The sequence below is a fragment of the Myotis myotis genome, unplaced genomic scaffold (genome assembly GCF_014108235.1).
Source record: "Myotis myotis isolate mMyoMyo1 unplaced genomic scaffold, mMyoMyo1.p scaffold_m19_p_47, whole genome shotgun sequence".
NCBI lineage: Eukaryota > Metazoa > Chordata > Mammalia > Chiroptera > Vespertilionidae > Myotis > Myotis myotis.
Window position 1 is genome coordinate 391,036 of NW_023416354.1, and position 25,829 is coordinate 416,864.

General features: G+C 62.8%; 1 protein-coding gene across 6 annotated transcripts in view; it reads left to right on the forward strand.

The window, feature by feature from the left end:
- SCARB1 (scavenger receptor class B member 1) overlaps window positions 1–25,829 on the forward strand; it is a 36,698-nt gene that overhangs the window by 4,252 nt on the left and 6,617 nt on the right. For 4 of the 6 annotated variants that reach the window (XM_036307395.1, XM_036307393.1, XM_036307392.1 and 1 more), the window contains exons 2-10: window positions 13,461–13,618; window positions 14,783–14,924; window positions 15,330–15,533; window positions 16,290–16,385; window positions 16,846–16,961; window positions 18,084–18,250; window positions 21,002–21,120; window positions 22,500–22,573; window positions 24,291–24,342. In XM_036307395.1, coding sequence (XP_036163288.1) covers window positions 13,461–13,618; window positions 14,783–14,924; window positions 15,330–15,533; window positions 16,290–16,385; window positions 16,846–16,961; window positions 18,084–18,250; window positions 21,002–21,120; window positions 22,500–22,573; window positions 24,291–24,342 — 1,128 coding nt within the window. Of the gene's footprint in view, window positions 1–13,460; window positions 13,619–14,782; window positions 14,925–15,329; window positions 15,534–16,289; window positions 16,386–16,845; window positions 16,962–18,083; window positions 18,251–21,001; window positions 21,121–22,499; window positions 22,574–24,128; window positions 24,242–24,290; window positions 24,343–25,829 lie in introns of those variants that run through there. The other 2 variants (XM_036307398.1, XM_036307397.1) reach the window with 2 other exon arrangements.

Genomic DNA, 25,829 nt, shown 5'->3' on the forward strand with positions numbered 1-25,829 from the left:
CTCCCGCACGCCCTCCACTGGGGATGAGCCCCCAACCCGGGCCTGTGCCCCGACCGGGAATCCAACACTGACCTCCTGGTTCCCGGGTGGACGGTCCACCACTGAGCCCCGCCGGCCGGGCCCATACTGTTATCTGTCTGTTGCTCTGGTGCCCGCGATGTGCGTTCTCAGGTTGCTGACGGGGTTGGGTAGTGACACGGAGCTTTGCAGCCCCTGCCAGCTTCCGAAGCCCAGGGCTGCTGACCCCGTGGGCCGTGTTCTGGGGGGGGGGGGGGGGCAGGGGGACCTTGGGTTCGTCACGTCACCTGTCAGTCGGGCCCATCTGGTTTGCCTGCTGGCGACACTGTGACTACAAAGGCGGCTGTGTGTGTCCGTGCATGTGTGCGTGTGCGTGTGTGCGTGTGTGAGTGAGTGTGTGTGCGTGCACGTGTGTGAGTGCGCGTGTGTGCGTGCGTCTGTGTGTGTGTGGCATGTGTGCGTTGTGCGTGTGTGCGTGTGTGAGTGAGTGTGTGTGCGTGCACGTGTGTGAGTGCGCGTGTGTGCGTGCGTGCGTGCATGTGAGTGTGTGAGTATGTGCGCATGTGTGTGTGTGCGTGCGTGTGCGCGCGTGTCTGTGTGTGCGTGTGAGTGAGTGTGTGTGTGTGCGTGCGTGTGTGCGCGTGTCTGTGTGTGCATGTGAGTGAGTGTGCGCGCGTGTCTGTGTGTGCATGTGAGTGAGTGTGTGTGTGCGCGTGTGTGGAAATGCCCGGGTGCACCTCGGTTCTCGTTGGAACCAGGCACAGCCTCTTGTGCAACAGGCGGAGGAGGCGGTGTGATCCCTCCCGCGGACGAGGAGACTGAGGCAGAGCGGAGGTCAGCGCGGGCGGGCGGGCAGGTGGGTGACACAGCTGTGGCCGTGGGGCAGCCTCGTCGCCACACCGGGGCCACAGGAGGTGCAGCGGGAGCTCTTGGCCGGTGGACTTCCCGGAGGCAGACGGGGCTGGAGAACGGGACGTGCCTTTCGGCGTCTGAGCGGGAGGGCCGCGCACGGTGACCGGGAAGAGCGCTGGTGCCATTCGCGCGTTTAGAACAGAACTCCTGCCCGGCCGCTGGCTCGGGGGTTGAGCGTTGACCTATGAACCCGGAGGTCGCGGTCCCATGGGTCCCATTCCCCACCCACGGGGGCTCACACTTGGGGTGCGGGCTCCATCCCCAGGAGGCAGCCGGTCCGTGATTCTCTCGCATCATGGATGTTTCTCTCTCTCCCTCTCCCTTCCTCTCTGACATCAATAAAAACATATTTATTTTATTTTTTTAAAAAATATATTTTATTGATTTTTTAAAGAGAGGAAGGGAGAGGGATAGAGAGTTAGAAACATCGATGAGAGAGAAACATCCATCAGCTGCCTCTGCACACTCCCTACTGGGGATGTGCCCGCAACCAAGGTCCATGCCCTTGACCGGAATCGAACCCGGGACTCTTCAGTCCACAGGCCGATGCTCTAGCCACCGAGCCAAACTGGTCAGGGCAATAAAAACATATTTAAATAAAATAAAATAAAGTAAAAGAGTCGCAAATCCGTAGCTTTCTGCAAAGAATGGCCAAATGGATCAGACCCCGAACCAGGAGGCCGGAGCGGAGTGCCATGTCCCGAGGTCTCCAGGAGAAGCTCTGGGGGAGCAAGTGAGACTCGCTTTTTCTCTCCCGCGCCCCCCCCCCCCCCCGCCCCATGGGTAGGACCAGATGAGAGGTGCTCAGACCTAACCCCCGAGGAGCAGGGTCCCCTATCGCTGGCGCCAGGCAGGGGTCAGGGTCTGTGACTGTCCCCTCCTTTCGTCCTGGGGGATTCTGGGATGTACGTCCCATCATCATCGACAGTTGGGAAATAGAAGCTTGAGGTAGTCACCTGCCTCAGGTGACCTCGCTGGTATGTGCGTGTGCCTGGGGGGTGGGGGAGAGAGAGAGACAGAGAGAGAGAGAGACAGAGAGAGAGAGGGAGAGAGAGACTGTGTCGGAGGCAGACCCAGGGGGCTGGGGAGTTCTGCACCCACCACCTAGGACCCAGCCTGCGTGCCTGGCCTCTGGCCTCCAGCGCCCAGGGAGGGCACAGCCCAGGGCCCCGGGCGTACATGCACGTGTGTGTTTTTTTTAAAGGGAGATCACCTTTGTATTTTTAAAATATATTTGTATTGATTTCCGAGAGGAAGGGAGAGGGAGAGAGAGAGAAACATCCACGATGAGAGCGGATCATGGATCGCCTGCCTCCTGCGCGCCCCGGGCCTGTGCCTGACCTCTGGTTCCTAGGTCGGCGCTCACCGCTGAGCCACGCCGGCCGGCCCGCGCTCATCTCCCGGGTGGTCCTGGCGCCGCCGGGCCTGGTCCCCCTCGGAGCCTCTGGCTTGCTCTCCCCTCTGCCCGGAAGGCTCACCCCCCAGATGTCTGCGTAGCTCACCCCTCTTTCCCTGAGAGTCGACCCCATTGTTCTATATGTTTCTCCCGCGTGAGCAGGGGGCCTGCTGGGGCAGGGCTGGGCTGTCACGGTCCCCGTGGCGTCCCCACGGCCCAGGCGGGCTGGTGGCGGGACAGCGGCGTGAGCAGAGGCCAGCGCTGTGAGGTCGCCTGTCCTTTCCCTCCTCCCCGCCCTCCCCGCCCTCCGTGCCCTTTGGCAGAGCCTGGCCCGTCAGTTAGAAGGTGAGGCTTCGGAGATAACAGTAATGAGCGCGGAGTCCGCCAGACACCGTCACCAGTGCCTGCCGTGTGGGCACCGTGTGGGACACGGATGGGATAGGATCTGTGCCTCCATGTGGGCACCGTGTGGGACACGGATGGGATAGGATCTGTGCCTCCATGTGGGCACCGTGTGGGACACGGACGGGATCGGCTCTGTGCCTCCGTGTGGGCACCGTGTATGTGGAACACGGACGGGATCGGCTCTGTGCCTCCGTGTGGGCACCGTGTGGGACACGGACGGGATCGGCTCTGTGCCTCCGTGTGGGCACCGTGGGGAACATGGACGGGATCGGATCTGTGCCTTCCGTGTGGGCACCGTGGGGAACATGGACGGGATCGGCTCTGTGCCTCCGTGTGGGCACCGTGTGGGACACGGACGGGATCGGATCTGTGCCTCCGTGTGGGCACCGTGTGGGACACGGACGGGATCGGATCTGTGCCTCTGTGTGTTCCGTGTGGGTCACTGTGGAACACGGTGCTCTGTGCACTGGGGAGGGGGGAGCGCAGACTGGGAAGTCACCTGCCCCAGGTCACACGGCCGAAGGGGTAGAACCAGGTGGTCCATCCTGGGAGCCCGGGCGACCCCGTGCCCCTCCTCTGCGTCCCCAGCAGCTGGCCTGGGTGTTGGGGGCAGGGCCCACGGTCTAGGCCCCGGTCCGCCTCCCCTTTCCTGTCCCGCGTGGCCAGGAGGGTGCGTCCCCGGCCTCTCTCCTCAGCATTTCTCCCTCCAGAGCCGCTGGGACGCGTGCCCCCCCCCCCCGCCCCCCGGGCCGCACTCTAGACCCGATGCCCAGGGAGCTGGGAGGCAGCCTCTCCTGCTGTGGCCCCACTGGGCCTGGCCTGGCCGCCATGCAGGACGTGCTCGGTCAGCGGTGCCGAGGGCATTGCGGTGGCAGACGGACCGCTCCCAGGCCCTGGATGGCCGGGTGCTTCCTGCAGGCCCCGCGCCTGGCCGCTTAGGGAAGCCGTGGGTCGGGGCCGTGGGTGTAGGACTGGGCAGTGGCCGTGGGACTGGGCAGTGGCCGTGGGACTGGGCCGTGGCTGTGGGACTGGGCAGTGGCCATGGGACTGGGCCATGGGTGTAGGACTGGGCAGTGGCCGTGGGACTGGGCAATGGGCGTGGGACTGGGCCGTGGCTCAGGGGCCGTGGCCGTGGGAACTGAGCTGTGCCTGTGGCCGGGGCCGGGGCCGGGGCCGGGGCCGGGGCCGGGGCCATGGGTGTAGGACGGGGCAGTGGCCGTGGGACTGGGCCGTGGCTGTGGGAACTGAGCTGTGCCTGTGGCCGGGGCCGTGGGTGGGGCCGTGGCCAGGTGCTCCCACCCGCCTCCCTTTGCTCTGTTTCTTCCTCTTCTGCCCCCGCGTGCACTTCCTATTCCCGGGCGTGCGAGGCCCACGCCCGGCTCCGTGGTGCCGCTGGGAAGCGCACATGGGCCTGAGTCGTCCATTTTCGGTTCCTGCTTTGCTCCCGGGGATTTGCTTCTCTCAGCTGCACCATGTAGGTGACACATGTGGGCGTTATGTGTGCACATGTGGGCCAATTGTGCACGCGTGACTGGCGGCCCGTGAACCTGTGAGAGCATGTGCACCTGTGTGTTTTAGTGTGATCACATGCCAAAGCACATGCAGGCACGTGTTTCTGTATTGGTGTGTACACAGAATGCGTGTATACATGTGCTGACATGGGCCCCCGCACCAACACAGCACGTGCGAGTCCATGTGCTTGTATGTGTAGGCGTGTGCACACGCGTGGCAATGGGTGCCGGTGCATGTGTGCGTGTGACTACACGTGTGGGCAAGTGTGTGCACACATTGATGTGGCCCCGTGCCACTGTGCATCACCACACACGTGGGCACGTGCACACGAGTGTTGACATAAGCCTCTGTGTTGATATGTGGACACACACGGAACACACATGCACATGTATGTTGATCTATGTCTCTGTATTGGGGTGCACACGTGTGCTGTGTATCCCAACGGGGCCTGGCCTCCCCAGGGCTGGCGCTTCTCCTTCGGGGAACAGTTCCCAGGGGTTCCGTGCTGCCGGGAGAGGCAGTGGGTTACCCAGAACTCGCCTCTGGCGGCTGCTGGCATCTCCCCCGGCCGACGGGCAGAGCGCGCTGCTCCCGGCTCGCTGGGCGTGTGCTGGGCGTGTGCTCCGTCCAGGCTGCGGGCTCGCTGGGCCTTGGTGCCCAGGAGGCTGTTCCCACATCCGTGTCCTCCGCAGAGGGGCCCCGGGGGCCACAGCCACCCCAGGCCGCTTCCTGCCGGAGCCCACGGGACAGACTTCCCGTGCGGAGCTGACAGAGGACTCGGCCGAGGGCCGCACCGGGAGCGCCCTCCTCTGCGGAGAATCCAGTGTCGGGCTCCACCAAGAAACACAAACGCACAGAACCCCAGACAGCAGGCGGCCTTCTAGGAGCCGCCTCCCCTCCGTTCGCAGGCGGCCGGGCCCGGGGAGAGGCCGGCAGGAGCTGAAGGGGAGGAGAAGCAGGACGACCCCCCATGGCTCCCGGGGGGCCGGGCGGGGGGCGGGCGGCGAGGCCCCAGCCGGCGGGCTGATTCGGTCTGGTTTGCAGCTGGGAGCCCCTGAGCCCGGAGGCCACGACCTGTGACCCAGAGAACTGTGGCCCCGTCACCCTCCTCATGTTCTGTTCTCTCACCACCCCCCAGCCCCCCGTTTCTTCCTGTCCCCGGGCCCGGGCAGGGGAAGGAACGGGAGTGGCCTGACCCTTGCTCGCTTCTCGCATCCCGGGAGGTCCCTTCCCCCTTTGGAGGCTCTTGGACGGCTCCTCAGACACTTGAATGTGCCTCCGGCCCTGTCTCCTTGACCTCTTGGCCTTGGGGCGTCAGGGGACGCAGGCGCCCGCTGTCCTCACGCATTCCCTGGAGAGCTCGGCCCGCACCACTCTGTCCACGCTGCCGTCTTTGTCCCCAACGGGCGTCCCGGCCCTACCTTCCCCCTGAATTCCAGCTCCAGCTCCAGCCCAGCCGCAGCCGGTGGTCAAAGGCGGCTCAGCCGGCCACGCCCGCCTGCTCATCGCTGCCCACGGCCCGTCCCTCCGGCCTCGGTCCCATCTCGGTGGCGGCTCCGCTCGCGCCCAGAGTCTCAGGCACAGCCTTGACCTTCTGCTCGCTTTTCCCGTGGAACCGCCCGCAAGTGCTGGTTCTGTTGCTGACCCTCCCCTGGGGGTGTTCTCCCCGTTGGTTTTTTGTGCGCACGTTAATGTTTTAATTAATCGGGGAAATCGAAGTCTGATTTACGTGATCTGGGGACCCTCACGCCGCTTGGAAGGGGTGAGAAAAAATCCATTGATTTTGAGAGAGAGAGAGGGAAGGAGGGAGGGCGGGAGGGGTCGGGGGGAGAGAGAGACATTGATGTGAGAGTGACACAGCAGTTGGCTGCCTCCTGCACGGGTCGTGGGCGGGGCTGGGGATCTGGTCTGCAGCCCAGGTCCGACAGGCCCCTGATCGGGAAGTGGACCCACGACCCCTGGTCCTCGGGCTGACACTGTAACTGCTGAGAGGCACCCACCAGGGCAAACCACCAGGAGGCTTTAAGGCTTCAAAACAGACCCAGGCCCGGCCGGCGTGGCTCAGGGGTTAAGCGTTGACCTATGAACCAGGAGGTCACGGTTCAATTCCCAGTCGGGGCACAAGCCCGGGTTTCAGGCTTGATCACCAGGAGGGAGCGTGCAGGAGGCAGCCAATCGCTGATCTCTCATCATCGCTGTTTCTATCTCTCTGTCCCTCTCCCTTCCTCTCTCTCTAAAGTCAATAAAAACATATTTAAAAAAATTAATGAGCTGTTCAGCTACCACCTCCTAAAGAGGTCTTGGATAGAGTCTAACAAAGTCCTCTCTGAGACTGTCAGCACGGAGATGCAACCTGAACGCATGAAGTGCGGAGACCGGGGGCAAAGGGCCCAGCAGCCCGTCTTGCTGCCGCCTCCCTTTCCCACGTCTGCTATCGTGAAATAGGAACCAAGCGTAAGAGCTGGGGGCTGCAGGGGCAGAATGCCAGGAGCAGCACAGCATGTGCAAAGGCCCTGTGGCAGGAAAGAGCGTGGTGTGTTGGAGGAGAAGGCCTGGGAGGTGGACAGGGGCCTGTGAAGAAGGTACTTACAGGCTGTGGGGCCGGATGGGCGGTATACCACGGGGGAGGTTTCAACCAGGGCGTGCAATGCTCCAATTTGCATTTCTTTTATTTTTATTTATTTTTTAAAAATATATTTTATTGATTTTTTACAGAGAGAAAGGGAGAGGGATAGAGTTAGAAACATCGATGAAAAAGAAGCATTGATCAGCTGCCTCCTGCACACCTCCCACTGGGGATGTGGCCAGCAACCAAGGTATATGCCCTTGACCGAAATCGAACCCGGGACCCTTGAGTCTGCAGGCGATGCTCTATCCACTGAGCCACACCAGTCAGGGCTGCATTTCTTTTAAAAGAGCATTCTGGCGCTGGCCGGTGTGGCTCAGGGGATAGCGCCCCGGCCTGCGGACTGGAGGGTCTCTGGTTCAGTTCTGGTCGAGGGCACCTACCTGGGTTGCAGGCTCCATCCCGTCCCCGGTCGGGGCCCATGCAGGAGGCCACCCATCGACGTGTCTCTCTCACGTGGATGTTCCCCTGTCTCTCCCCCTCCCTCCCACTCTCTCTAGAGATCAGTGGGGAAAAATATCCTCGGGTGAGGATTAAAAAGAGAGAGAGAGAGAGAACAGTCCGGCTGCAGAGGGAACGGCGTGGTCCGAGTCTGGAGCGGGCGTGCCGGGGGAGAAGCCGGCCCCACGGCCCCAGGGCCACCACCGGGCACTCGCCCCGCCCCGCCCCGCCCCTCCCCGCGCAGCCAGCCCGTCTTCCAAACGCCCATTCGATCAATAGCGGAGAACCCGTGGGCCTGTGCCAGGCAGCGGCGCCGCGGTCCCTGCCCTCCCGGCCCCCGGGCCTCCCGGGCCGACAGACAGGAAACAGTAAACACGCTGCAGGGGCCACGTGCGCAGGGCCCCTCCGGGACCCGGGGTCGACGCTCGGCCCCTGGGCCACGCCGGCCGCCGGGCAGCAGCTAAGCGCTTGCTATCGGGACGGGGTCCTGCAGTCTCAGGTGGTGACGCGGGGAACGGGGTTCCGCTCGGTGCCATCTGTCCCTTTTCCTTCGGGGAGAAAACCCAGGGCAGCAGGGCCGGAGGCGGGACCCCAGGGAGAGGTCACGCCAGGCAGGCGGAGGCCGAGGGCCGGGGAGCGGGGCCGGTCACCCGCGGGCGGCCAGGCGGCCAGTCCTCCCGGCCGCCCACACCCGGCGGCGGGTCGGGAGGAGCTGTTCCGTGAACGGGGAGCGGTGTCGGCCGGGTTGTGCCAAAGGTCAGGCTGTCTGCTCTCCCGGTGGGAGGCTCCTGTGTGTGCCGGAGGGCGCGCCGAGGACTCCGCGCCCTTTACCGAAACCTGCCCGGGCAGATGCGGAGGAGTCGGTCTGGACTCGTAGCCGGCAGGTTTATTCTGCAACACGGCCCGGAGTCCTGTCAGGCCAGGAGCCACGGGCCCGATGGATGGAAGGGCCGCCAGCCAGCTGGCCCCGTCCCAACGCCCGGGCACGCCCTTCTTCCCCTGGGACTGGGCGGAAGTGTGGCCGGGAGGGGCCCCCCTGCGCGGCCAGGCCCTGGGAGCCACCCTCTGGGAGCTGGGAGGTGCCCTGGGGGTGGACGTGAGCACATCCATGTGGGTGAGAGGTGTGGGGCATGGGGCTGGGGGCTGGTGCCATGAGGTGCGCTGGCATCCATGGCATTTATTTTTATTTTTTAAGAACACTTTAGAAAATATGTATATATATAGTTTTATTGATGTCATAGCACAAGGGAGAGGGAGAGAGAAACATCCGCGATGAGAGAGAATCACAGATCGGCTGCCTCCCGCACGCCCCACGCTGGGGATGGAGCCCGCAACCCGGGCCTGTGGCCGGGCCGGGAATCGGACCCTGACCTCCTGGCTCCTAGGTGGACGCTCAGCCGCTGAGCCGGCCACCGGCCTCTTTTCTTCTTATAAGGACACCCGTCCTGGGCGTCAGGGCCCCATGAACCCGGGATGACTCATCTGAGAGCCTGAACTAATTATATCTGCGAGGAGGCTGCGTCCAAATAAGGCCCCGCTCTGAGGCCCCAGGTGGACGTGAATCCTGGGGGACACCCTCTGACCCCTGGCAGCGTGAGTGCCCGGCCCTGGCGCCCCCGGGACGCCGGGTGCAGCTCCGACCCCGGTGCCTGGGCTCCCGGGAGCGCGACTGGGTCCTGAAAGCCGCTCCCTCTGCTGCAGGCGGGCGGCTTGCTCGGCGGCCACGGCACCGTGACAGCTGGACCGGCCGAGACGAGCGGCGTAGAGCCCGGGCCGGAGGACACGGAGGAGAACGCGTGCGAGAGGGCGCGGGCGCGGGCGCGGGCACAGGAAGGCCCGCGAGAGGCCGCTCCTCGCCCGCCGGGTCCTCGCCCGGAGGTGACGCGGGTCCGGGCTTCCTTCCGAAGCCGTGCGTTCGTCCACAGGATGTCCCCTCCCTGGCCTCGCGGCCCTTGTCCCTCAGGCCTCCCCACCGGGCTGACGCCTCACGGGTCTGGGAGGCCCTCCTTCTGGCACAGAAGTCACACGCCTGTGGGCGGCGGGAGGCCTCCGGGCACCCTGCCCGCCCCGTACACGCGACACCACAAGGGCGGAGCTGCGTCCCTCCTCACAGAGCGTGAGGCCACGCTCCCCGGGGGGCCACGGAGGTTGGGGTCCATTTTACTTTATTTTTAAATTTATTTATTTTTTAAAATATATTTCTTTATTGATTGCAGAGAGGAAGGGAGAAGGAGAGAGAGATTGAAACTTCGATGACAGAGAGAATCATGGACGGGCTGCCTCCGTCACGCCCCGCACTGGGGATGGAGCCTGCAGCCCGGGCCTGGGCCCTGACTTGGAAGCAGACCTCCTGGTTCGCAGGGCGACACTCTAACCACTGACCACACTGGCTAGGCCTACGGGGCTCGACCTGGTGGGAGCGGGCACCAGCCCTGACCCAGGGCCCGGCGGACATGACAGCACCCCTTGCCTCTTGTTAAAGGTTAACCCTCGGCTTCCAGCCGGCGGGCGCGCCCCCAGCGTTTATAAAATGTGCAATTCCTGGCGGACTGTTTAGTCAGGGGCACTGACCCCTTTCCCTTCGGTTGTTAAAAAAATAAAGCCAACAGCCAACAAACAGCCGCCCAGGGCGCGTGATTCACAACGAGACCTAGTGTTTTGGTCAGATCGGCAAAGCGTGTATTTCTCGGTGCCGTGTGTGTGAGTGTGTGCCGTGTATATGTGTGTCGTGTGCGTGTGAGTGCCGTGTGCATACGTGCCGTGTGCGCATACGTGGTGTGTGTGCGTGCTGTGTGCCATGTGTGCGCGCTGTGTGCTGTGTGCGCGCGCTGTGTGTGTGTGCCCCGTGTGCGCGCGCTGTATGTGTGTGTGTGTGCGCGCGCGCGCGCGCCGGGAGAGGGAGAGGCTGGCGATCGCTGGGCGAAGCCTCTGGGGGAGGCAGCCCCGGGCCGGGGGTCCCTGCGGGCGGAGCCGCTGTCCCGTTTCGCACGGCCTTGGCGACCCCACCATGTGTTCCTGGGACGCGGCCACGGCCGCCGAGGACGGCTCCTTGGGCGATAGTCCTTGTGACAGATCCGCCCGCTGCCATCGTCGGGGCAGGCGGGTGGGGGTCTTGTCACCTCCCTCCACGGGGGAGGAAGGGGCGGTGGCCGCGTGGCCAGTCGGGAGCGGGAGGGGAGGCCAGGCGGCGGGCTGTCTGGGAAGGGACAGAGCTCGTGCTGGGCTTTGCCGGCCCCCTGGTGCTGTCTGAGCGGCTCGGCTCCGCTGTCGTCACCGTCCGTCGATGCCACGTGCCCGGCCGCGTGGCTCAGGGGCTGAGCGTCAGCCTATGAACCAGGAGGTCAGGGTTCGACTCCCGGTCAGGGCACAGGCCCGGGTTGCGGGCTCCATCCCCAGGGTGGGGCGTGCAGGAGGCGGCCGATCCATGATTCTCCCTCATCATCGATGTTTCTATCTCTCCGTCTCCCTTCCTCCCTGAAATCAATAAAAGAATATTTTTAAAAAGAACAGAAAAGTAGGCTAAGAGCTAAGAAATGAACGTGGATGAAATTTTCATTCTTTTCCGTCACGTGGTCGCTGAGCCACTGCCCGGCCGTACTCTGCATTTTGAAAACATTTATGCTTCACGATGAGTCACGAAAACATAGGCAAGGGAGTACCTGGCAGACCGCGCCCGATGCTTCCGGGCGATTCCGTGCTCAGAGCTCACGCGGCCGGTCGCCTGCAGCGCGTGCCGAGGGCCTGCTGGGCGCCACGCACGGCCCAGGCCCGGGGAGGCGGGGGACACGGCAGACGTCGGCCGGAGCTCCCAGACCGTTCACAGTGGACGGGTTCGTGGGCCGTGCAAACCTCCTGCCACGTGCAAGCCGCCACGTGTGGCCTCATGTGTCCCCTGCTTGGTGTTCTTTGTTGTGTTTTTCTTTTAAAATATTTTTTTATTGATTTCAGAGAGGAAGGGAGAGGGAGATGAAAACGTCAGTGCTGAGAGAGAGTCATGGATCGGCTGCCTCCTGCATGTGCCCTGACTGGGAATCGAACCGTGACCTCCTAGTTCAGTGATGGCGAACCTATGACACACGTGTCAGAGGTGACACGCGAACTCATTTTTTGGGTTGATTTTTCTTTGTTAAATGGCATTTAAATATATAAAATAAATATCAAAAATATAAGTCTTTGTTTGACTATGGTTGCAAAGATCAAAAAATTTCTATATGTGACACGGCACCAGAGTTAAGTTAGGGTTTTTCAAAATGCGGACACGCCGAGCTCAGAAGGTTCGCCATCGCTGGCCTGGATGGTATCTCAGGGAGGACAGGCCAGGGGGTCCAGACCCCAAACCGCAGGACCAGATGCGCTGGGGAGGAGGGTCGCCCGGGGCGAGGTCCCGCCCGCAGGGATTGTCCCGCGAGGCCTGGGGCTCTCCGCCTGGGGACCTCCTGGACCTGCCCCGCGTCCTTGCTTGGCTCCGTCCGTCTGTCTGTCCGTCCGCCCGCAGCAGCTTTCCCGGCAGCTGGCTCCCTCCTGTTTCTGAGGGGTGTCCATTGTTCGGGGCCGCGGCCGTTTACCTGTTGATGGCCACTTGGGTTATTTTAAGACTTGTTTTGAAAGCGCATTCGTTGTTGGCGGACGTGTGGATACGTCCGGCTTCCTTCCTGGCCTTTGCCCGGCTGAGTCCCTGGCCAAGACCCCCCCCCCCCCCCACCACCACCGCCCGGTCTGTTCCTCGCAGAGCCCCGCTCAGGTGCCGGCGCCCAGCTCACTGCCCCCTGTCCGGGCGGCCCTCCTGCCTGTGCAGGGAAGGGTTTGACAAGAGGGGGTGGCGTCCAGCCCGGGGTCACCCCTCTCCCCACCGGAAGGTCACCCCTCTGGGAGGTGATGCCAGGGTAGCTGGTGAGCCAGCTGTGGCCTGAAGATGTGGGGCGTGGCTCAGTGGTTGAGCATCGACCTATGGACCAGGAGGTCATGGTTCGATTCCTGGTCAGGGCACGTGCCCGGGTTGCAGGCTCGAACCCCAGCGTGGGCCGTGCAGGAGGCAGCCCATCCATGATTCTCTCTCATCACTGATGTTTCTCTCTCCCTCTCCTTTCCTCTGACATCAATAAAGATACATTGAAAAAGAAGCTCATGAAATGTGGGGGGGGATCTGGCAGAACTGAGCCCTCAAGGCTGCAGGAGCCTGGAAGGGGGATGGCCGCTGATGCCTTTGGTTTGGGGGTGACCCCATCAGTGCCCCACAGTCCCCCCCCCCCACATACCAGTGGTCCTCTGGGTCCCAGATACCGCATCCACATTAGGACTGAGTGGGAGACAGGCCTTTCGCTCCCCACGCCTGGCACACAGGGACCCCCTCCCCCCGCCGCACGCCCCAATCTTGTGGCTTCACCTCACAGCCACAGGGTCAGCGGGACTCCGTCACCGTGGTCCCCGCTCCCCCTCCCCCCACAAGCAGGATCTTCCTGGACAAAGGTCAGGGTCAGGCCTGCGGAGGCGGCTCACGCACGTAGGCCCTCGTTCCCAGGGAGGGGGGAGCAAGGACAATCCTAACACTTGTCACGGCTGGTGGGTGGGGGGTGGAGGCGCTGCCCAGGGAGGGGTCCTGTGGTGAAGTGCTGAGCACAGCCCTGGCCGGTGTGGCTCAGTGGATAGAGCGTCGGCCTGTAGACTGAAGGGTCCTGGGTTCGATTCTGGTCAAGGGCACCTGCTCGGGTTGTGGGCTGATCAATGAGTCTCTCTCAATTGCCAGGGTCCCCTGATCGGGCCGTTGTTATTAAAACACACAAAAGCCCAGCTGAGTGTGGCTCAGGGGTTGAGCGTTGACCCAGGAACCAAGAGGTCACCCTCAATTCCCGGTCAGGGCACAGGCCCAGGTTGCAGGCTCGATCCCCAGTGGGGGGCGTGCAGGGGGCAGCCGATCCGTGATTCTCATCATTGATGTTTCTATTCCCCTCTCTCCCTCTCTGAAATCAATAAAACACACACCCACACCCACACACACCAGCTGACTAGATTCCCTATTAACTGTAATCGTGCAAACCCCTTTCCAGATGTGCTGGGGGGCCGGGGTGTCGGCCGGGTCTGTGCGGCGGGTGGGCGGGCGCGAGGCCCTGGTCGCCCTCCTCACTCCTCACGGTGCGTTTGTCTCGCCCCCAGAACGTGCGCATCGACCCCAGTAGCCTGACCTTCAACATGTGGAAGGAAATCCCCGTCCCCTTCTACCTCTCCGTCTACTTCTTCGACGTCGTCAACCCCAGCGAGGTCCTGCAGGGCCAGAAGCCGCAGGTGCGGGAGCGCGGGCCCTACGTGTACAGGTGAGCAGGGAGGCGGCGGGGTGGGGGGGCGGGTGGGGCGGGGCAGACGGGATGGGGGGCTGCCATGCTGAGCCCCAGGGGTGACTCCAGAAGCAGGCCCTGGCTCGGGGACAGCGCGGGCGGGAAGTGCGCTGTCTGTTCCGTGCACAGTCGGGCTCTGGGCAACCAGGGGCGAAACTCAACAGCTGTGCCCGACGTCTGGGAGTCAGACACTCGAGTCAGAGTCAGTGGCAAGCCTTCACTCACTCACTCATCCAGTCCTTCACTCACTCATTCATTATTCATTTATTCAATCACTGATTCATTATTCATTTATTCAATCACTGATTCACTCACCCTTTTACTTATTGATTCGTTCATTCATTGATTCACTCATTCACTAGTCACTCCTTCAGTCATTGATTTTTTTAAAATATATTTTATTGATTTTTTACAGAGAGGAAAGGAGAGGGATAGAGAGTTAGAAACATCGATGAGAGAGAAACATCGATCAGCTGCCTCCAGCACACCTCCTACTGGGGATGTGCCTGCAACCAAGGTACATGCCCTTGACCGGAATCGAACCCGGGACCCTTCAGTCTGCAGGCCGACACTCTATCCACTGAGCCACACTGGTTAGCGCAGTCATTGATTCTTTAACTCACTCATTCAATTCACTCACTCACTCACTCATTTACTCATTTATTCATTGATTTGCTCACTCGTTCACCCAGTGGATTTCTGTGCTGTTCTAGGCACAGGGAGCCCGGAAATGGACAGAAGCACTGAGCTGCCTGCAGCCGAGGGGGGAGGGCGGGTGACGATGAATAAGTAAAATCCTATGTTAGTGTCGGGGAAGGGGGCCTAGGGCTGTGTCGGGTGCGGTACGTTAGGGCTGAGACGACCAGGTGGGCTCTCGGACAAGGTGACACGTGAGCAGAGACTCACGGAGGCGGACTGGCCAGGTGGAGGGGACGTGTCGGGCTTTGGGGCGCTCTCCTGGGCACCGATGCGCCTCGCATGTCCTGCGGTGGGCAGACGGCGGGAGGACGGACTCGGGGGGGGCGACCAGGCTCGGCTGTGGCACCAGCAGGTTGGAGATGTGCAGAGATGCGCAGGCACGGGCACCCCAGGAAGCCAGGCGTCGCCCCACTCCCCTGGGCGCTGACCGGCCCCTCTCCGCAGGGAGTACCGGCACAAGGACAACATCACCTTCAACGACAACGACACGGTGTCCTTCCTCGAGTACCGCAGCTTCGAGTTCCAGCCCCACAAGTCCAACGGCTTGGAGAGCGACTACATCAACATGCCCAACATCCTGGTGCTGGTAGGCGCCCGCGGCCGCCCTCGCCACGCCCACTGCAGCGGCCCTTAGCCAGACAGGTTCCCCGGTGGGCTCTTCTCTCTCTCTCTCTCTCTCTCTCTCTCTCTCAATATATTTTTACTGATTTCAGAGAGGAAGGGAGAGAGAGAGAAACATCAATGATGAGAGAGAATCACTGACCGGCTGCCTCCTGCACGCCCCACACGCGGGATGGAGCCCGCAATCCGGGCCTGTGCCCTGACTGGGCGTTGAACCGTGACCTCCGGGTTCCTAGGTGGATGCTCAGCCCCTGAGCCCCACCGGCCGGGTGCCCCCGGGGCTCTCTGCCTTGAGGCCGGGCTTCAAGGCCCAGGGGATACAGGCCGGCCACCCCCAGCCTCTGACCCCAGCTGCCCCCTCGCTCTGCAGAGCGCGGCCATGATGATGGAGAAGAAGCCGATGGCCCTGAAGATACTGATGACCTTGGCCTTCAGCAGCCTGCGCCAGCGCGCCTTCATGAACCGCACGGTGGGCGAGGTCATGTGGGGCTACGACGACCCCCTCGTCAGCCTGGTCAACAAGTACCTGCCCGGCGTGTTCCCCATCAAGGGCAAGTTCGGGCTGTTCGCGGAGGTACGCGCGGCTCGGAGACCTTCCCTCGTCCTCCGTCCACACATCCCGGAGGCCAGTCGCCGGCTTTTTAAAAAAATATATTTTTTTGTTGCTAGCTAGTGTAACGGAGAGCTCCCGTTTCCAGCCACCGACTTGCCGTGGGGGCTGGCGGGGGGCCCTGGGGCCGCGGGTTGTCACTGGCAGAAAGCCCAGCTCCTGTCACTGGCTTAAATTAAACAGAGGAGTTACTGGCTCACGTACCTGAAAACCCAAAGGATGGGTTCAGGCACAGTTTGATCCAGGCTCCCGTGATGTGATTGGCGACGATAGCGCTGATCTGAGCTGCCTGGTTTTCCTTTCCTTTTTTTTTCCTTTTTCTCTTTTATTTCTTTTTTTCCAAATATGTTTTTATGGATTTCAGAGAGGGGAAGGGAGACGGGGGGAGAGAGAGAGAGAGAGAGAGAGAGAGAGAGAGCGCGCAACATCGATCAGCTGCCTCCTGCACACCCCCTACTGGGGACCGAGCCTGCAGCCAGGGCACGTGCCCTGACCGGGAATCGAACTGGCGACCTCTTGGTGCCTGGGTCCACGCTCAGCCACGGAGCCACGCCAGCCAGGCTGGTCCTTCTCCTCTCGATCCCCCGGCACTGGGATGCAGGGATTGCCTAGGACGAAACGGGGGGGGGGAGGGTTGCGAGCCAGCTCCTGGGTGCCCCCCCCCCACCCCCCGCGGCTCCTGAGGCTCACAGCTGCTGCTGTTCTCTGCTGTGTCCGCAGCTCAACAACTCCAACTCCGGGCTCTTCACCGTGTACACGGGGATCAAAAACTTCAGCCGCGTCCACCTCGTGGACAAGTGGAACGGGCTCAGCAAGGTGAGCGCCGGGGCCGCGGGCCGCCCAGCACACGCCTCTGCTTATAACCCAGGCAGATGGGAAGTGCGTGCGTCCCTCCTCACTGGCCCCTGCCCCGGCGCCCGGGCCCACGGGATCCCTGGTCACCACCCCGGCGCCCGGGCCCACGGGATCCCTGGTCACCACCCCGGCGCCCGGGCCCACGGGATCCCTGGTCACCACCCCGGCGCCCGGGCCCACGGGATCCCTGGTCACCACCCCGGCGCCCGGGCCCACGGGATCCCTGGTCACCACCCCGGCGCCCGGGCCCACGGGATCCCTGGTCACCACCCCGGCGCCCGGGCCCACGGGATCCCTGGTCACCACCCCGGCGCCCGGGCCCACGGGATCCCTGGTCACCACCCCGGCCGGGCCTTCCGCTGCTCCCGGTGCCATGCTGTTTCCCGTCACCGCTGACCCTCTGGCCTGGATGCCTCCGCAGGTCAACTACTGGCACTCGGACCAGTGCAACATGATCAACGGGACGTCCGGGCAGATGTGGGCGCCGTTCATGACCCCCGAGACCCCGCTGGAGTTCTACAGCCCCGAGGCCTGCCGGTGAGCGCCCGCCGGGGCCTGGGGGCTCGGCCTCTGTCGTGGCTCAGAGAGCGTGGGCTCCCCGGGCATTCGCCAGCCCTCGCGCCCTCGCAGGCTCCGTTGGTTCACCTGGAGGAGGGAGCCAGGCTCCGGCCGCGGCAGCTGGTACAGGGACAGGGCGAGGGAGGCAGCTGGTGCAGGAACAGGGCGAGGGAGGCAGCTGGGACAGGGACAGGGCGAGGGAGGCAGCTGGTGCAGGGACAGGGCGAGGGAGGCAGCTGGTGCAGGGACAGGGCGAGGGAGGCAGCTGGTGCAGGGACAGGGCGAGGGAGGCAGCTGGGACAGGGACAGGGCGAGGGAGGCAGCTGACCATGGGCGGCCGTGGGGCGTGGGTGGCCGTGGGCAGGAAACCATCGAGGCTGCGGGGGGCAGTGAAACAAGGCCACGATTGGTGCCGTCTGGCTGGGCTAGTTCCCACCTGGGTTTTGGGCGTGAGGACCTGGGTGCGTCCGCCTGGGCGCCTGGGTCTGGGGAGGTGCAGCTGCAGAGGCCGGCTCAGGGGCGCCCGGGCAGGGGTCCTGTCTGTCCCCCTTCCCATGGGAACTCCCCAGCGTGAGCAGGGACTCCCCTGCCTCCCGTGTGGGCGAGGCGCTGGGGACATGGCCGGACGGGATGGGACAGGTCCCTGATCCCCAGAGCTTGTGTCCTGGCTGGGGGCCCAGGCCAGTGTGCCCCGGGGGCAGAGCGGGAGGGGATTGTGCTGTGTGTATTCACTTTTTAAATTTTTATTTTAGTTTTAAAAAATATACTTTTTTATTGATTTCAAAGAGGAAGGGAGAGGGAGAGAGAGAGAAACATCCATGATGAGAGAGAATCATGGATCGGCTGCCTCCTGCACGCCCCACACTGGGGATCGAGCCCACAACCCAGGCCTGTGCCCTTACGAGGAATCGGAGCCACGCCAGTTAGGGCCACTTTAAAAAAATGTTTCTATTGAGTTTAGAGAAGAAGGGAGAGGAAGGGGGAGGGGGAGGGGGGGGAGGGGGAGGGGGAAACAGCGATGAGAGAGAATCACAGACGGGCTGCCTCCTGCTGGTGGCAGCGCCACGTTCTGGGGGTCACCCCACCCGTCTGTCCCCCCAGATCCATGAAGCTGATCTACGAGGAAGCCGGGGTGTTTGAGGGCATCCCCACCTTCAGGTTCAAGGCCCCCAGCACCTTATTTGCCAACGGGTCTGTCTACCCGCCCAACGAGGGCTTCTGTCCGTGCCTGGAGTCGGGCATCCAGAACGTCAGCACCTGCAGGTTCAGTACGTGTCATCGCCCGAGGGTGGGACGGTCACCCTGATCTCAGGCCCGAGGGTGGGATGGTCACCCTGACCCCTGACCTCAGGCCCCGAGGCTGGGATGGTCACCCTGACCCCAGGCCCGAGGGTGGGACAGTCACCCTGACCCCTGACCGCAGGCCTAAGGGTGGGACAGTCACCCTGACCCCAGGCTCAAGGGTGGGACGGTCACCCCGACCCCTGACCTCAGGCCCGAGGGCGGGTGGGTGAGGCCATACCTGCTCTGAGCGCCATCCCGGCCTCTGCGCCCTTGATAAGCCGTCCGGCCAGAGATAAGGCGGCGCAGAAAGATACTCTGAGGGAAGGAAGCCGCGTCTGTCAGTTGCCTGCGCAGCAAACTCCCAGGACCTCCGTCACCTGGGACGCAAACCGCGACTGTAAACAGCTCTGTGGCTCCCGTCCCGCGTCAGGTCCCCCGCCGCCCTGTGGCCGCGTCCTTGACCTCGGGGCAGTCCAGGGCCCTGCAGCGCACCCCAAAGGCGGGTTCCCTGGGGCCGCGTCCCCTCCCGAGCTCCTCCGGCCTCCACACCCGACCTGGGGCTTGGGAATGAGGCTCCGCAGGCCCCCTGCACCGCGTCCCGCGTCCCGCGTCCCGGAGGGAAAGACGCTGGTCCGATTGTTCTGGATCATCTCCCCGGGCGGCGAGTGGCCGTGCGGCTGTGGGCGGGCACAGTGCTCTCCGGCCTCAGCGGCTCCATGTGGACGCTTGGGGGCAGCTCCCCCCGCCGTTCCCTCAGCCAGGGGGGCAGCGGGCGGGCGGTGGGCCCTGCCTTGCCCGCCTTCGGGCTCGTGCGGGTGGAATCGGGGTGCGCTCTCTGTCTTTCCTCTTTCCGGGACCCTCCTGCCCCTTGTCTCCTCCGCGAGGCCCATCCTGTGGTCCTGGGAGGTGGGCGCCTTCTCCCGACTGTGTAGTGCTCCCCCGGGCACACCTCCCGTTCCTCGCCTCTTTTATGCTCGGGGCACCTGGTTTCTGGGGTTTTAAAACGTGACCTTTGGGGCGGCGGGGACGTGCCTGTGCGTGTCTCGACGCGTGGTCCTGCCTTCCTGTGGCATTTTATCTGGAGATAAGACACCCACCACCTCCCTTCCCGGGAGACAAGCTCTTGGACCCAGGGCCTCAGGCTCCACATATCTCCCCATCACAATCAAAGGTGATCCAGGCAATTAGATAGGCCAGACGCCCTAAAGCTATAAATTAATTAGCACTTGCAACCTGGGCGGTCCTCTCGGGCTGTTTGGTAATAAAATAGAAGGAAGCGCAGGCCTGGGTGCTGGCACAACGCCAGGTGGGCTGACTGTCCGCAGCCGGGCCGGAGCCGGGCGAGAGCCGGGCGAGAGCCGGGCAGGGGATGGCAGCCTGGCCCCACCCACTGCGCTCCCCCAGCCCTGGGGGTCTGGTGGAGATGCACCACCTTCAAGGGCCGGGCTGGGGACCGCCTCCCTCACCGGCAGCCCCTGCTGTGAGAAGGGGGCCCCGGCGTTCGCTCTGACGGGCTCCTCCCGCGGGGCAGACGGGAAGATGGGACACGGGTCGTCCGGATGGCGGGACAGCGCCTCGGGTGCGCGGTGGTGTCACAGGTGCCGGGAGGTGGCTGTGGAGACCAGGGGCCCACACGGGGAAGGAGGGTCTGGTCCCCGCGCTCTGTCTGTCTGTCTGTCTGTCTGACCGTCTCCAGGAGAGTGTCTGTTGGTGCTTCGAGGCTCAAGCAGCTTTCCAACACGCATCTTCTCTCTCTTTTTGTTAACCTTCACGCAGGGAAATTTTTCCCATTGATTTTCAGAGAGCGTGGAAGGGAGGGGGAGAGGCAGAGAGAGAGACATCGATGTGAGAGACGCGTCGATAGATCGCCTCCCGCCTGCCCTCCAACCGGGGCTGGGCATTGGACGTGCCACCCAGCACCCGCTGGTGAGCTGGCTGGCCTCTAACCACTGAGCACACCAGCCTGGGCCTCCTCGGGCTGAGGTTTGAGAGGCCAGCTCCATCTTTCCCGCGGGCACTCCCTGTCCGGCGGCACCGCCGTTGTCCTGACCTTGTCCTGACCTTGGGTGGATGTGCCAGGGTTGCCTCGTGGGTCAGCTGGTGGAGATGTCTGACCGCATGTTTCTGGGTGGGAATTTCCCGCTCAGGAGCCGGGTCAGGCCCCGCTCACACCCGCTAGCGTCCCTCCCGCAGACCGGCTGCCAGGCGAGAGCAAAGGTGTGTCTCTTCCCTCCCGTGGGCATCGGGAGACCTGGCCGCGGGCGTGCACACCGGAGCCCCTGTGATCCTGGCGGCTTGGCGATGCCCCCCTCCTCCCCCCCAAAGGTCCAATCTGGCTTCGATTCACCTTTGTAGCCTCAGCTCCCACAGCTCCCTCCATACCGTCTGCTCCCCGTGCCCCTCCCACCTCCTGCATCTGCCCCTGCCCCCCCTTCCTCCTGGAATGCCACCGCCCTCCACCCTCCATCCTCCGCCTGGCGCCTCCTCGTCCTTCCTCAGAAGGTGCCCGCGCCCCCGCCCCCGGCACAGAGCTCGGCCCCTGCTGGCTTCCAGACCGAATGGAGGGACCCTCTCTGTCTAGTCATTGTCGTTTGCATCGTGTCATCGTCGCAGCACGCTCCTCAGGGGGTGGCTGCGTGTCCTCGTCCCGCATCCCCGTGTCTGGCTCCGGGACTGGCATGAGTCTCGGGACGTGCCAGCGCCTCTGCCCGTCTGACGCCCCCTCTGCCTTCCAGACGCGCCCCTGTTCCTCTCCCACCCGCACTTCTACAACGCCGACCCCGCCCTGGCCGAGGCCGTGCTGGGCCTGCACCCCAGCGAGAAGGAGCACTCCCTCTTCCTGGACATCCACCCGGTGAGCAGCCACCGTCAGCCTGAGGGGGGCTTCTGGGGGGATTCCTGGTTGGTGCCCAGCCGGCCCACCCCTCCCCCAGGCACCAGGGGAGGGGGAGGGGGAGGGGGGAAGGGGAGGAGAAGCCCAGCTCGCTCTGGCTTCCACAGCTTCTGGGATATCAAACCGTCAAAGGTCCCTCCTTTGCTCCGACTCCATAGTTCAAGAGCTTGGTTATCTCTGTGTGAGGGAGGGATGTCTGTAAAAGGATCATAAGACAGTAAATTAATTAGGACTTATCAGCCTGCCAATTACCAGAGGCTGCCAACCTACCAGAAAGTTCTCCAGGTGCCAGCCGGCCCGGGATGCCTTGCAGATAATCGCCGTCGGGGGGATTCCAGCGAGAGCGAGAGCGAGGTCCCCTGGGTTCTCGCGGGGCCCTCATTCCTGTGGGTGGGTCTCCCTCCCGCCCCCACCCCCACCCTGAGGACCAGGCAGTTCCAGGGGCTGGCCTCTCCTCCAGGTCGGCGTGGAGGCCGGGAGAGGGAGAGGCCCTCCTCGTTCCTGGTGCTGTGGGCGCCGCGGGAGAGGAGCATTAGCCGGGGGCGGGAAGCTTCCGTCTGCCGAGGGCCGGGGGGCATTTATAACCTCCTTCGAGGGCCACACGTGAGGACCAGCTTAAACACCAGCCGCTGTATTTGGTCAAACGTGTTCTTTTGTTGTGGCTAATCCTCACCTGAGCATTTTTTCCCATCGATTGTTACAGAGAGTGGAAGGGACGCAGTGGGAAAGAGAGAGAGAGAGACATCGATGTGAGAGAGACACATGGATGGGCTGCCTCCCGCACACACCCTGACAGGGGCCAGGGAATTATCGGGCAGCCCAGGCATGCGCCCTTGACCGGGAATCGAACCCGCAACCATTCGGTGCACGAGCCAATGCTCTATCCCAGAGACACCCCGGCCAGTGCTGGTACAACACTTTTTAAATATATGTTTTTATTGATTTCAGAGAGGAAAGGAGAGGGAGGGAGAGAGGAACATCCATGAGGAGAGAGAATCATGGATCGGCTGCCTCCTGCACACCCCACACTGGGGACCGAGCCCACAACCTGGGCCTGTGCCCTGACCGGGAATCGAACCCTGACCTCCTGGTTCATAGGCCGATGCTCAACCACTGAACCGCACCAGCCGGTCAAACATTTCATTAACTCACCCCTAATGGCTTGGCAGGGCCTTACACAGCCCGAGGGCCGGACGGTCCCCACCCCTGCTCTAGAGTGGGTGGAGGGGGGCCAGGGAGCTGGGACAGGCCCGTCCGGAGCGCGACGGGGACAGGGACAGGGGGTTCGGCAGGTGTCCCTGGCGCCCGGGGCCAGGCCCTCACTGTGCGTGTTGCCGCAGGTCACGGGGATCCCCATGAACTGCTCGGTGAAGCTGCAGCTCAGCCTGTACATCAAGGCCGTGCAAGGCATCGGGTGAGTGGGCCGGGGTCTGCGGGAGGGGCAGCCCCTGGGTCCCTAATGGGAGTCGTTTCCCTAATGGGAGTCTTAGCTCTGCCGGGGGCCCCGCCCCAGGACCCCCACTCTCTCCTCCCATTGCCCCCCCACCCCCCCGGAAGTTTCCGGCTGAGTTGCGTGCCTGGCGCCCAGCGAGGGACAGAAACAAAACCCGGGCAAAACCAAGTGTGTGACAAAGGAACCACCCGACAGCGTTCTCCGCTGTGACAGCTCACTTCGTGGGGGGGGGGGGGGGAGGTTAAGCACTGATTTTGTTTTCAGTTTTCATTTCTTAAAATATATTTTTATTGGTTTCAGACAAGGAAGGGAGAGGGACAGAGAGAGATAGAAACATCAGTGAGGAGAGAGAATCATGGACCGGCCGCCTCCTGCACGCCCCACCCTGGGGATCGAGCCCGCAACCCGGGCCTGTGCCCTGACCAGGGATCGAACCCTGACCTTCTGGTCCACAGGTCAACACTCAGCCCCTGAGCCAGGCCGGCCAGGCCTAGGATGTCTTTTCCATTGATTTTTAGAGAGCGAGGGAGGGAGGGGGAGAGAGAGACACATGGATGTGAGAGACACACTGAGTGTCTGCCTCCCACATGTCCCCCCGCCCCCCCCACCGGGGCGGGAATTAACCTGCAACCTGCCAGGTGTGTGCCCTTGAGCGGGAATGGAACCCAAGACCCTCAGGGCCTCCCTGGGCTTTTCATTGGCCCATACGGGGGCTGCTCAGAGTTCAAGCCACAGAACCCATGGCGGGGGGGCGGCGGTACCCTGACCTTCCTGGGCTTCTGTGTCCCTGTGACCCGAGGGGGGCCACACCGCGGCCCGATGTCCCTGCCGCTGGGACAGCCTTCTCGGGGGAGCTGGTCTCCCCGCGGTGCTTCGCGCCCCCTGGAGGGCGGAGGAGGGACGGCATGGGACCTGGGCTGCCTGCTGGGAAGGTCTGTCCCCATCCAGTGCTGTTTGCCCTGAACTCCTCCCGTTTTTAGAAACACAGGCGTGTTTCTATGGTGTCCTCCCAGCCTCAGCTCTGCGGGGGGCGCTGTGAATCGCTGCCCTGCAGGAGGCTCGGCCGGCGGGTGCCCCAGGGAGTGTGGGGAGCTGTGGCCAGGCTGTGGCTTTTTGTGCTGAGCCTGCCCCCCCCCCCCATCTGTGCAGCGGCCCTCTCAGCACCCCGTAGGGAGGGGCTCAGACCAGCTCACGGGACGATAATGGTCAACTCGGGGCGGGGCACTTTTCCCAGACTGTGTGTTTCCCTTTTTTAAAATATACGTTTATTGACTTCAGAGAGAGGAAGGGAGAGCGAGAGAGAGAGGGGGGAAGGGAGAGAAACATCAATGATGACAGGGAATCATGGATCGGCTGCCTCCTGCATGCCCCCCACTGGGAACCGAGCCCGCAACCTGGGCCTGTGCCCTGACCGGGAATCGAACCCTGATCTTCGTGGGTGGATGCTCACCCCCTGAGCCCGCCAGCCGGGCTGGCTGTGAATTTTTAATTGAAAAAGATCTTGTCTGGTTGCCAGGCGGCTCCCTGCCAGGAAATGCCCGCCCCTCCAGCCCGCACCGTGGAGTCGTTGCTAGAGCCCTCCTGCCCCCAGCGTCCGACGGCGTGTCCGACCGCGTCCGCACCCCACGGATAATGCCGTGAGGAGACTTCTCACTGGCTCCGTCTCCCTTATTTCCAGGCAAACCAGGAAGATCGCGCCCGTGGTCCTGCCGCTGGTGTGGTTTGAGGAGGTAAGGCCGCCTGGCGGTCCCTGCGCTGGGCTCCTCGAGAGCGGCATCTGGTGCCACAGTGGGGAGGCCGTGCGGGCACTTGAGGCTGGAGGAGGGTGGGGACAGGGCAGCCACGGTGGGACCTAGAACAATCCAGAGAAACCTCGCACGTCGCAGACAGGAACTTCCCCCAAACGGGGCAGCCCGAGCCCCAGGCCAGGGTACTTTCTGAAAGGACCGCCACTGCTCTCAGGGCGTCAGCTCTGCGTGGGAACTGCTTTCCTCCCGGCTTCTCAGGGCTCCTCTGGCCTCGCTCGTTTTGTGAGAAGGGAAAGCGAGAGGGCAACGCTGAGTTGTTCCATCCATTGGTTGATTCTTCATGTGCCCCCTGACCAGGGATCGAACCCGCAACCCTGGTGTATCGGGATGACACTCTAACGGAGCTACCCTGCCCAGGGCCTGGCCCGGTTCATTTTTTAAAAAATATATATTCTATTGATTTTTTACAGAGAGGAAGGGAGAGGGACAGAGAGTTAGAAACATCGATGAGAGAGAAACATCGATCAGCTGCCTCCTGCACACCCCCTACTGGGGATGTGCCCACAACCAAGGTACATGCCCTTGACCAGAATCGAACCTGGGACCCTTCAGTCCGCAGGCCGACACTCTAGCCACTGAGCCAAACCGGTTAGGGCTGGCCCAGTTCACTGTAATCCTCACTCGAGAATATGTTTTTCCATTGATTTTTTTTTTTTTTTTGAGAGAGAGCGTGGAAGGGAGGGAGGGGGAAAGAGAGAGAGAAACATTGATGTGAGAGACACGGCGCCTTCTGCACATGCCCCGACCAGGGCCGGGATCATACCTGCGATCCCGGTACACACCCTTGACCAGGAATCAAACCTGTGACCTTTTGGTCCAGGAATCGAAACCTCCAACCACTGAGCCACACAGACCAGGGCCTGGCCTAGTTCATTTTAAACCAGGGTGATCTCCTGCCCAGCTGGGGTGGCTCAGTGGTTGAGCATCAACCCATGAACCAGGAGGTCACCAGTTTGATTCCCGGTCAGGGCACAGGCCCGGGTTGGGGGCTCAATACCCAGTAGGGGGCGTGCAGGAGGCAGCCAATCAGTGATTCTCTGTTATCATTGATGTTTCCCTCTCTCTCCCTTCCTCTCTGAAATCAATAAAAATATATTTAAAACACAGAACAAAACAAAAAAACCTAGAGTGAACTCCGGGCCAGAACAGGCAGCCTCAGAATGTCAAGTTCACGGCCCAGTCTGATACGGGCCGGCCAGGCTCCTCCTGTCCTGGGGGCCACCCTCCTGGAGACCCTCCGAATCCACCCGAGTTCAGTGGGTGGGGATAGTGATGGAGAGGTTTTCACCAGCCAGGTGTGGAAGTTCTCGCATCACCGTGCCCTCGTCCCATTGGCCAGCATGCGGTCACATGGCCCTGCCAACCGCAAGGGAGCCTGGGAAATGTAGTCTCTCCGTGTGGCCCTGGAA